At 34.4% G+C, this 12,262-nt stretch overlaps 1 protein-coding gene across 6 annotated transcripts in view; it reads left to right on the top strand.

Annotated features, from left to right (window-relative positions):
* The window catches only part of LOC148274774 (uncharacterized), a 133,451-nt gene that overhangs the window by 99,586 nt on the left and 21,603 nt on the right, over positions 1 to 12,262 (top strand). For 4 of the 6 annotated variants that reach the window (XM_088236615.1, XM_088236617.1, XM_088236616.1 and 1 more), the window contains exons 12-15: positions 942 to 1,205; positions 3,230 to 3,333; positions 5,272 to 5,375; positions 9,033 to 9,135. In XM_088236615.1, coding sequence (XP_088092741.1) covers positions 942 to 1,205; positions 3,230 to 3,333; positions 5,272 to 5,375; positions 9,033 to 9,135 — 575 coding nt within the window. The remainder of the gene's footprint in view (positions 1 to 941; positions 1,206 to 3,229; positions 3,334 to 5,271; positions 5,376 to 9,032; positions 9,136 to 12,262) is intronic. The other 2 variants (XM_088236619.1, XM_088236618.1) reach the window with 1 other exon arrangement.

Genomic DNA, 12,262 nt, shown 5'->3' on the forward strand with positions numbered 1-12,262 from the left:
CAAAAAAGCATTTTATCAAAAATCGGAGATCAATCACCAATACAATAGAATGTTTACCAATTTGTCGCATTGTCGTACTTTGCAATACGAAGCCTTAGTAACTAACCTAATATATAATTGCCTTAAGCTAGGGTTTCCTAGGACAGCGGTGCCCGTATCTTAACGGCCGCAGTGAACGGTGATGCGGTGGACAGCCGTCGTAACGGTGACTAGAAAGTGGTGGAAAATGGTGTTGATAACACCGTTAAAAAATAAAACTACTGTCTAGTCACCGCTACGACGGCTGTCCACCGCATCACCGTTCACTACGGCCGCTTTACACACTCTTTACTTTACGTCGCACTCTCGATAATACAGGTATATTCGGGAGTGAAAGAGACAATTTCACGCGTCACACGCGCGTACAGCAAAGTTTCTAATACTTCTCCCAGACGCCAGTAAGTAGCTCTCCGACTTTCGTCAGGGGCGGTTCTTTCGCCCGCGCTGCGAACATGAGCTAGTGGGTTTTTCATGTGTTCAGCAGTTGGATTAAAAATATTATCACTTTAAAGCAACCGAATATGAATATTCCATTGTTCCGATTTAAAATCTCAGTTTTTTTGCATGTTTAGGTAAGGTTAAACGGCACCATAACGCGCGGATGTTTTTGGAACAGCTAAAGAAGGGTTAATAGCAATTCTTTTGTTTTTGTTTTACTTATTTTTTAAAAAAATAATTGTATTTAGAATAATTTGTGCCTTTTTTATAATAACCTTAACTAATTGTGTTGTTTTTTTTTCTCTAACGCTGCATGTTTGAAAATGGAATTAATACAACTTGATGACCCCTCCGAAAATTCCCTTGACAAATGCCAAATTGATGACCTTGAAATGGAATTCTGTTCTCAATTCAAACGCCTGTCGAAATTCGAATTGAAATCTCCGCAAATTCGAAAATTAAAGGTAGAAATGACAGACTCTGGTGAATTTATCGAAGTGGAGCAGAGAAATTTTGAGAATGACGATGATACCAAGGAGAAGAATGGGTTGCAAGGAAGCGGAGAGGCAGTTGAAGAGAAAATTGATAAAAAGGCGGAAGCTGGTCTGATGACGTCGACGCCTTTAAGCCGAGGCTCAGACAAAAAGGTCACAGTTGATATTAGTAAAAATATTTTGGCTGAAGATATAAGGAACGGAGTCGATGAATTTGATGGAAAATCTGATAAGGTGGGTCATTTAAATATTCCATAGAATGATTCTTTCAATCAGTGAGCCCATCTGGTGATGTTGTCACATTACACATATAAAGCAAAATGTCGATTTTTGTACGATTTCTCCCTGTAAACTTTTGTCGGCTTATTCAGGGCGAATTGCTATTTCAGTAATTTTATCCCTGTAAACTAAAACTGTAAGAATGATCATTCCCTTTGCTTACCTAATGGTGCAAAGGGCACTGCATCGGTACACCAATATTAGCAATCTTCATCATTTTTGTTACACGAAGGTAAGATGATCAGTCTTTCGATTCAAGTACCAGTCCAGGGACTGTGAAATGTTCTAGGGTTAAAACACCTTTTAAAAAAAATATTTCATCTCAACCATGTCGGGAATCGAACCCGAGACCTCTTGTATGGTAGGCAAACGCGCTGACCACTACACCACGAGGCCGATAGAAGAAACCGTAAGAATGGATAGTCACATTTACCTATGCATTATGTTTTTTTTTTATCATAAAATAAACCCCTAACAGGCAGAAGTATATTATACATACTTCATTACTATTATATGAAAAAAAGAGGGTAGTAAATTCTTTGCTGACTGGAATTTAATTGATTGGACATTCTCAATTTGCCGAAATAGTAACAAACTTAAATTTATTTCAACAGAGAGAAAAAACATTTTTAAGAAGGGAATATGGAAGTCTAGGCACTTACAGGGCTTATGACCTATCATTGGCTGGTTTAAGTGGCCACTTTACACACTGTGAAACATTCACCATTCAGCCCATGTTTAAAAAAAATATATTTTTTTTGTTTTTTTACAATAAACATAAATGATAAAACAGAGTATTAAAAAATAAAGCATAATTACATAACAATGAAATACATATTAATAGTAAAAATAGTAAACAAAAAATTTCCACAAAAGCAGTTCGTGGGTATACAAGAAAATGTTAACGAATTTTTGCTCCTATAATAAATAATAGACAGTTATAATATTTTTGTGTAACATAAGAAAGAAAAAAGATATTCTGTAAAAGATAATGTGGTATTTTTTTTATAGTAATTAAAAAATTTTAAAAACACAAAAATATTCCTTATTATTAAAGGGCAACAAAATAAATCATAGAAAAAAGAATTCGTTTCTTTAGTTTGAATCCAGGATAGCGCGTGTTTTTTAAAAGAAGGAAAATTTTTAAAGTTTGTAATCAATGAAATATTATCAGTAAAAAAAGAATTAAAAATTTTTGGGCCTATAAAATATGCATGTCTCTGTGCGAGCCTCGATTTACAATGTGGGATTTCCAACACACGATTCCTTCTTTGACTTGATCTATTTGAATTACTTGAAGTAAAAGAGCTGAAACCTTTATCACGTGGGTGAGATTCATCCGGCTGAACCAAATCACCTACTAGGCAACGCCTGAAAACAATTTTCCGATTTTGATACTTCTTATGTTACCTTTCTTCTTTTTCCCTTCTCAAAAATGTTTTCCCTCTCTGTTGAAATAAATTTAAATATTAATAATTCCCTAGGGAGGAAATCCAGCCAGTCTGCAAGCATTTGGACATACTCAAACATTGTTGAATTGACTACCTGGTAAAAGAAGAAGTATCAAAATTGGATAAAGGTTTCAGCTCTTTTGCTTCACAAAAGTCAACAGATGGAAGAGTCGAGGAAATATGTATGTTCAAACAGGGGCAGATGGGTGAATGTTACACAGTGTGTAAAGTCGCCACTTAAACCAGCCAATGACAGGTCATAAGCCCGGTAAATGTTTTCCCTCTCTGTTTGCAGCATTTGGACATACTCAAACATTGTCAGTTACCAACTTTTTAAAAGCCTTGAAATTCTTTTTGGAAGCCACCAGGTTTGTTCCAACTGGACCTATAGGTGCTATAGCAGGGCCACGGATAGTAGCGAGAAGGCCCATTCGGTATTCATAGAGAGGGGGAAGGGATAAGACCACATGACGTTTGTTAGAGATAGGAATAAATGCATACTATAACATGTTTCTCTTGTGTTTCTAGCCAGGTGACCTTCGACCGCAAGTCCCTGATGCTAACGGGCAACCACCGGAACGAATTCCTCGGCAGAAGAAGAGACGCGATTTCTTCGGAACTATCAAACGAAGGTTTGTTACAAAATAAACTTTTTTACCGTGAGGTATTAAACAAATCTATATGTGGCCACTTTACACACTGTGTAACATTCACCATTTAGCCTATGTTTGAACATCCATATTTCTTCAATTCTTCCATTCGTTGATTTTAGTGAAGTTAAAGAGCTGAAACCTTTATTGTTGCGAAGAGATTCATCTGACTAAATTATTTCACAAAGCCCTGTAAGTGCCTAGACTTCCATATTCCCTTATTTAAGGTATTCTCCATCCCTGTTGTAATTTGTTAATCTTAATGGCTCCCGAGGGGGTGAAATCCAGTCTTTTGTCTACGAACATTTGGACAATCTCAAATATTGTAATGAAACCAACTGGTCCAAGAAGAAGTTAAAAAATTGAAAAATTGTTTTCAGGCGTTGCCTAGTATGGGAAATAATTTAGTCAGATGAATCTCTTCGCAACAATAAATGTTTCAGCTCTTTAACTTCACTAAAATCAACAAATGGAAGAATTGAAGAAATATGGATGTTCAAACATAGGCTAAATGGTGAATGTTACACAGTGTGTAAAGTGGCCACTTAAACCAGCCACTGACAGGTCATAAGCCCTGTAAGTGCCTAGACTTCCATATTCCCTTATTTAAGGTATTCTCCATCCCTGTTGTAATTTGTTAATCTTAATGACTCCCGAGCGGGTGAAATCCAGTCTTTTGTCTACGAACATTTGGACAAACTCAAATATTGTAAATCTGTATGTATATTTTTATAAAGTATAGTTAGTGCTATAGACTGGCACATGGAATAAATACTTATTTCTTGTCACGCTACCTTAAGTACATAATAAGGGAACATACATAATGATGTATTTTAATTCATAAAACCCAGTTGGTGTTATTTCCTCCATATGTAAGCTTGCAGATTACAGATATTTTATGAAGATTGCCTATTTGGAAAATAGTCTTTCGAACAAAATTTCCTAAGGCCTATTTTCCTTTAACATCATGCAGTTGACTTGACGTGGCTCTTTTTGGCATTATTCATTTTCATGAGTCGGCACAGTGCTTTGTGTTAACGTTTCAATCATAATGAAAATATCTACTTAATGTCATTGTGGTGTTTTTCAATCAATTTTTGCACAAGTGTTGTATCCTACATGCATCGGAAAGTCAATAATAATTGCTGTTAGAGTTGATTTGACAGATAATTGGTAATAATCTTTTGTTGTCAGCGGCTGAAGCAGAAGGACGATGTTCACAGAACCACAGAAAAAATAGCCATTTATATATTACTAGTACCTATGTGTAGGTACTAATTTATGATCATTTTTTGTAGATCTTCTTCTTCTCTGTCGTTCCTCAGTTCTGAGGGTCGTGATCATTGGTACTCTCGCCAGCCATTCCATTGACAAAGCGTCTCCACTCTTCACGGCTCTGCGCCCTCTCCACAGCTCCATATAGGGTCACCCGTGAGGTTGTTTTCGCCTGGTCGATCCATCGAGCTGCAGCTCTGCCTCTGCTTCTTCGTCCTCGCACACTTCGCGTGATTATTATTTTCTCCAGATTTTCTGGGTGACGTCTAGCTATGTGACCGAAGAACTGCAGCATATGGCCAATAGGTGAACTTTTATTTTGAGTTCTTCCAGTATAGAGACCTTTGTTCTTCTGGCTGTCCATGGTATTCTCAGCATTCGACGCCAACACCACATCTCGAAAGCATCTATTCTCTCCTGCTCACGTGCTTTAATTGTCCACGTTTCTGCGCCATACAGGAATATTGGGAACACAAGCGTACGCACTATGAATATTTTTGTTTTTTGTAGATAACCCATTGGAAAAATCTCGTTCTTATGACTATTGAAAAGATTTTACAACGACTTCCGCGCATACACTCCAGTAATTCCTGGGCAAAGATGCAATCCCGGACTCTCAATCTGTTATTTATGCATTGTTTCCAGATTGGGGAGATCAAGAACTCGGGCGAGGTCAATGGATATACCGGACAGTGAAGAAGACAGGCCTAACGGCCGGAGTATAAGCGCAGATAGAAACCATTTAGCAGGTATTATTTATTTATTATTATATTATTTATTTATTTTAAAACTTTGTATGCATACACAGTTTACATACATACGCAAAAGGGCGGGCATTTTGCCTTATGGCAATTTCTTCCTATCTACCCAAATTTGAGAAAATCAGTAGTTTATGAACATATTGTAGGTATATTATTATATTTTCATTATAAAACCAAACATTGATTTTTAGAAATAAAAATTGACTAAATATCTACACTATACTGGGAAGAGAGGAGGGGGTATAGTGGGAAGGAAAGAGGAGAGGAGAAAGGAAAAACTAAAATATTCAGTAACGAAAAAGATTTAATAAAAACTTCAATTTCGGAAAGAATCAGAAGATTTGTTGATTAATGCAGAACATCACTGGACCACACTCCAACCACCGCAGCAGTACATTATCCTATCATACCAAGAACTTTTAGTTTGAGTGGACAATGTTCTTGCAGAATGGGCAATGAGGAATTCCACTGTTTTCTAATTTTTTTTTTCTATAAGCGTACTATTTAACTAAGCAATTTAAAAAAAATAAATTTTGTGCGTTATTTACAAAGATATGATTTTTTAAAGTTACTTTATCAAATACCGCGCCAAATGACTGTAATCAGTGTGTCACTTTTCAGTAGTGACGTCATGAAACGGTTCTTACTTTCACTGACCTAACAAGAATCTATAGAATATTGCTTTGATTACTTCATTTAGTTGATCGTTATTTGCTCATTTCTATGTTATGGTTGTTTTTATGAACGTTTCAATTTAGAAAAACCTAGAAAGTTGACATAATCTCTGGTTGAAATGTCAAATTATACTCTTTTTTTCTATGGTCAAAACGTTCCGTACAAGGTGCGGGGGCTTTAAAGCGGAAACTGGAAATACTACACGTAGATATAAAGAGTGACTTCATTATTTACTATTTTAAAATGAATACTATTTTTAACATTTTTTATTTATTTTTGCGTGCGTTTTTGAGATATTTTATCCTACTCCAAAATTTTTAAATATTTACGTGTACACGAAAACATTTAAAAAATTTAATTCCGGGTTGGGCTGGAATTCCTCATTATCATGGATTTTTTTATAAGCTAATAACTTCATCTAAAAAATCACAAGCCGATCGGTATTATTAAAATCTGTTAAGAAATAAGGGAGATATAAAGGATTAAATTCTAGTCATTTGAATGGTGCCAATAACAAACAAATCGTGACGTCATCAAGGATGACGTCTTTGGATCTTTTTTCATCAATGTCTATGGATTTCATAGAGTATTGTAGATAGTTTCCTGTTTATATGTGTCGTTTGTTTACATTTACAGCGTCCTGTCACTTATCAAACGCTAGGAGTTGTGTTTTATAATTTTTATGACAAATTGAATTAATTTAGAAAAGGTTGAAAACCATAAAATAATAGAAGAAATTCGAGATGTAAGATGTAATTCGTTTTCACTTTCATCTGTCAGTGCCTGGAACTGGAGTATGCATAGACAACTCTCCTTATATTTCTATCTGTGGCCTGTGGCATTACCAACATTAAAATTAATGCGTTACTCGTGAATTTCTGTGACAACATTTATAACCAACTTACGAAACTATCGTTTTCGAAAGGCCTTATTTTCCAAAGGAAAATAATGAAAAAAAATATTCATTATAAGAGCTTATATAAACACTAGGAGAATCTTTAAAAAATCTTTTATTTGTAGAGTAGGTGAAATCCGATATTCCTCCCGAGTGATAATACCCTATTCTTCAACTGGGTTGGTTTTCAGAAGTATCCAATGCTCCATTCCCATTCGACCATGGTTTGAAACTGAAAAGCAATCGAAATTGAACATCTCTTTAATATCAAAGCTGAGAATGCGACATTGTCTTGATGCCTCGCACTTATTGAGAATAAATGTCTAATGAATAAATTAAATGATGATGAGGCGATAACTCTTAAAGTTTTAAGAGCCAGCTTACCGGCTACACACATTTTTTAAGCCATTTTACCTTTGCTTAGCTGGTTAGTTCTGGTTTGGAGGCACCAAAAACTCGCCTGTCATCTGCTGTGATCACACCGCTTTGAGTGTGATCCCATTGCCCTGGGTCCACGACGTGGACGCTAATGCGTTGGACTAGTCAGTAGTGTTGCCAGTGGAATGCAACTGGGCGTTGGAAGCACTTAATAAAATCACCTCCCCCAGCAAGATGTGACTAACTGCGAGCCTACTGACAGTTCGAACCTCATCATTATTAACTCTTAAAAGACTGTGCTGAATAATCCCTTTGCAGCCGGTGGTGTAACACAATGTAACCACAAGCATAAGTCGAGATATTTTGAAATGTAAGCTAAAATACCAAATTATTTACAATGGTATGTGTTAAAAATGATCTTTATTCAAAGATGTTACATAAAAAATATAAAATTAAAGCATATTTATGCAAAATAAAGTTAGAAATTGTGTTCATTCCTTTTAAAATCCCGCCAGCAAGCGCTGCCGCCCGCGTCTGGTTGTCGACTGAATTCCGAATTACACTTACAACTGAATTTAGCGGAAATAGATCAACCGGGAGACTAAAAAGTATGCTATGCTAATACAACTCTTATTTGAATGCAAAAAAGAATATCAATTTTTTATTGCAAATAAATACTAGATTTTATTAGAATAAATAAAAACGCTGTTAAAACATATTCTTAGAATAATGTTGAAATAAAACCTAAAAAAATAGCAAAAAAAACTTGTAAGAAATAAAATAATAGTACGTAATACGTGATATAATCAAATCATAATTAAACATACACAAAAATGACAACGTAAACACGTTTTTTAAAACTAGTTACGAACAAATTTTTTGAACACTTTAAATGAAATAACTTTGCACACTTCCTTTGGTACACTTCCACTTATTTGTTTGACCAATTAGCGCTTTCATCCTCTAATGGACATCTTCAGACTGGCGAATATTATACAATGTAAGGATGATTTATAGAAATCAAAATATTATCGTAAGTGTGGAAATGAGTGGAAGTGTACCAAGTATTTTTGATTAATAACTTATATGTAAATGTATGTAAATATTACATCATTACAATGAAATTCCATCAAGAATTGTCAAAAAATAATTTAAATCAGATAAACTGTGAATAAATTGTAGAAACATTTCGGGAACACGGTGTGTTAAATACAGCGTCAGCTCAGTATACTACAAAAAACTTCACGCGACTGATGTGTTCTCTGTCCCACAAGTGGTATAATTCTGTATCGTGCTCTTTCGGTATTGTTTTCTCGGTCACTCAAGCTCCGCCCCTAACAAATAGTGTCCTTGTCGGTCTTCTGATATGCTATATTCTCGTGCTCTTTCTTATAAAATTTAATAAACTACTTATAATACTGGCATCTCTTTCGTTTGTTTTAATTTATTTTACAAAATGAAGAAATTGTTTTTTATAGAAAAAGCCCGTGCATTTTTTATAAAAATGTTTCCTTATTTTGGTGTAAAAAAGTCCATATAAGGATTACAAAAAATATGAGTTGGTTATTTAAAAAAATAAGAGAGTTATTAAATGTTTTTTACCCGAGGTAGACATCCGTTACCGCATAGCCACACATGAGTTAAGTAATGGTTTCAAGACTTTCTACAAAATAAAAGTGTCAAAATTTTGTTTGCAGATAATTCCCTGAATGTTCCTTCTCCCTCACGGAACTACCACTCGGGTCCGTCGTCGACCAACTCGCCCGCGCAGTCTGGGGACGAATCCAGAAATTCTAGAAGGTTTGTTTAATCCTAATATCGATGTTTAATATTTTTCAAAACATGTGTCCATTGAAATACGGTGGATACATGATTGGCAATCCTGCAGTATCTGATAGCTCAACAATGTTCCAAACGTTTGCAGACTGGCTGATTTTCCTCTCTAGGGAGTTATTCAGATCTACATTTGTTGCAAAAGAGAGGGAAAACATTTTTGAGAAGGGAATATGGAAGTCTAGGCATTTACAGCTTTAAAAAATATATCCATGTTTGTTTTCGCTCTCCTGTAAACATATGATAACACTAGGACACGTGCAAGAAACAATATATTATAATTATATTAATTTACAAGACTCGAGCAATCTTGTAAAAAGGGACGGGAAAATATTAGCTTATATTAATCCTTTCCATTAAGAATTCGTCCTTTTTTAGTGTAGGTATAAAAAATACATATGATTCCATTTATCATAGTATCTCTTCCACTCTAGACCGATGCCAACATTATATTATTATCATATTATCAATCTTATTCCAATCTTCCTTGTTTCATATTGTTATCTCTACTGGGACAATGCCCGCGTTCTAACTAATTTTGGGCGAAATGTTTCGATGTTTATGTACGTACGATACGTTTCATCTCTTTCTTTCTCATGCAAAAATGTAGGGAGAATACATTAGTTTTGGGACAGTTACAGAAATGACTCGCGCATTTGACATTAAATTAATTTAGCGGCGTTGCGCGTGCGCTGATTTTTCTTAATAATATTCTAGATAACGTGTATAAAAATATGAAGATTAATAGGTACCTATATATTTGAATTATTGATTTTAAAAAATTTATTACAAAACCCAATTGCATTACTTTATACACTTTCTTTATAATATATTTTAGGCACATATTTTTTTAATTAGTAGCAAATTTTTGGGGGTCATTGACCCAATGGACATAAGGGAAAGCCGCCCCTTTTGAAATATGTAAACAAACACGCATACCAGTATACATAGGGGTGGTTGCTTGCTTATTACAGAACATTAGTAATCAACTTTATGTAAAAGCTTTGTTACTATACGCACGTAAACATTATTCTCTACCTTCCGTTCCAAATACAAGAGTTACTAGATACTCCACCCTGATGCTGCAAAAATATACAAAAATAAAAAAAACCTTCGGTCAAAGAGGATTGGCCTACTACTCGGTTAAAGTGTACAATCTACTTCCATTATCCATAAGGACAATTAGTAAGTTCTCACAATATAAAATTGCTATTAAGAAATGGATATTGGAGGTGGGTTGCGCACGGATCGACGAGAGGATCAAGCCAAATAGGTCAAATGTGTGCACTGTTTATGAAATTTGTTCTATTGGTCTATTTAATTGGTTATGTTTTTTAAGATTATTTTAGTATTTTATTGTTTACTATGTTAATGATAATTAGGTTAATTTGATTAATTGCGTTTTTTTATTGTTATTATTATGTTCACTTTGTTAAATAACATATTACAACAGAGATGAAGAACATTTAAAAGAAGGTAATATAGAAGTCTAGACATCTACAGGGCTTATGACCTGTCAATGGCTGGTTTAAGTGGCCACTTTACACACTGTGTAACATTCACCATTCTGCCCATATTAGAACATCTATATTCCTTCAATTCTTTCATCTGTTGATGTTTGTTAAGTTAAAGAGCTGAAACCTTTATTCATGCGGGTGAGATTCATCTAATTGAATTATTTCACCTACATACTAGGCAACGCCTGAAAATGTTATTTTTTCAATTTCTATACTTCTTCATGGGCCAGGTGGATTTATCAACAATATTTTGAGTTTCTCCAAATTTTTGTAGACAAGGACTGTTAAATAGCTAATTTAAGGCATGTTTCACATTTTGTAAAATGTTTCCCTCGGCACGGGACACCCCAGTGAGGGACATTATTCTGTATAAAAAAAATTACAAACAATGTAAAAGTATAAATAAATAACGACTGAACGTTATTTTGATAGCCTGTTACTTTACTAATAATGTAGATTATAGTTATGGTGTACACATATTATTTTCAATACATTTATCACGTCATAATCGCTAATGCACTTTGTATGGTTTTTTTACTGCTTTGACACACTTCACAGCTCCTTACGGTAAGTCAATATATATTTTTATTTGAGAGCACGGGTGGTTAGAAATCTAGCCCCTATTTTACATTTTATAGATGACTAGATCACAAAATAAATAGAATGGTTTACCATTCACTTGTCCAATCAAAACTATCATAGGAGTAATTGGATGGGGTGGAGCATTTGATAATCATATTAACCCTTTGATAATAGTTTAAAAACTGATAATAAAAATAATAATTATTATTCATAATACACGAGCAGCTATTAAGCTGATGCGTGTATATCAAGTGTACATGTTTATTAAACATTATACATTGCTGTGTGCATCTAGTTAACATTCACTGAACTAACACCGATCACTCTCTCCGGAAGGCCATTCCATTTCTCCACGACTCGGTTTGTCGGGAAGTTCTTCCCGGGGTTGGATGAGAAGGAGGCAGTGTTTAGTTTCAATAAATGACCTCTGAGATGGCGGTTTTCATACATAGCGAACATTGATTTCAACTTGGGTACATTATATGGTGGTTATTGGTTACCTACTAAACGTTGGGTCATGTCGACTGCCTATAGTCCTCAAAATGTAAGATGATTAGAATGACAGCTGTCAAACTCTAATCAATAGTGATGGGAAATTACTAATTACTGATAAAATCAAATCAAATCAAATCGATTTTATCAGTTTTTTCATGCAAACATGAAACTCTGTTTCCGAAAATTGATAAAAAAAACGCAAAAACAAGCCTATTATAGTATGTTGATTACAATTATTCACCAAAAAATGAGACATTTATACTTTTTTCATGAACAGCATCAAATGATTTTTTTTTTTATTCGATCAACTTACATTGATCAATTTGTCTCATCTCTAACGTTTTTGCAAAATGATGTAACCTTGTAAGAACGTCGTTAATAATTAGGTTTATTTTAGTTTTTTTTAAGGTTTAAAGCTGATTTTATATATTTATGTTGATTTATATGTCAAGAATTGTATTAAAAAAATAAATTGACTTACCAAATACGAATGATTTTTC

This window comes from Micrasema longulum, unplaced genomic scaffold, assembly GCF_059751315.1.
Source record: "Micrasema longulum isolate JH-2025_06_02 unplaced genomic scaffold, ASM5975131v1 h1tg001583l, whole genome shotgun sequence".
Lineage (NCBI taxonomy): Eukaryota > Metazoa > Arthropoda > Insecta > Trichoptera > Brachycentridae > Micrasema > Micrasema longulum.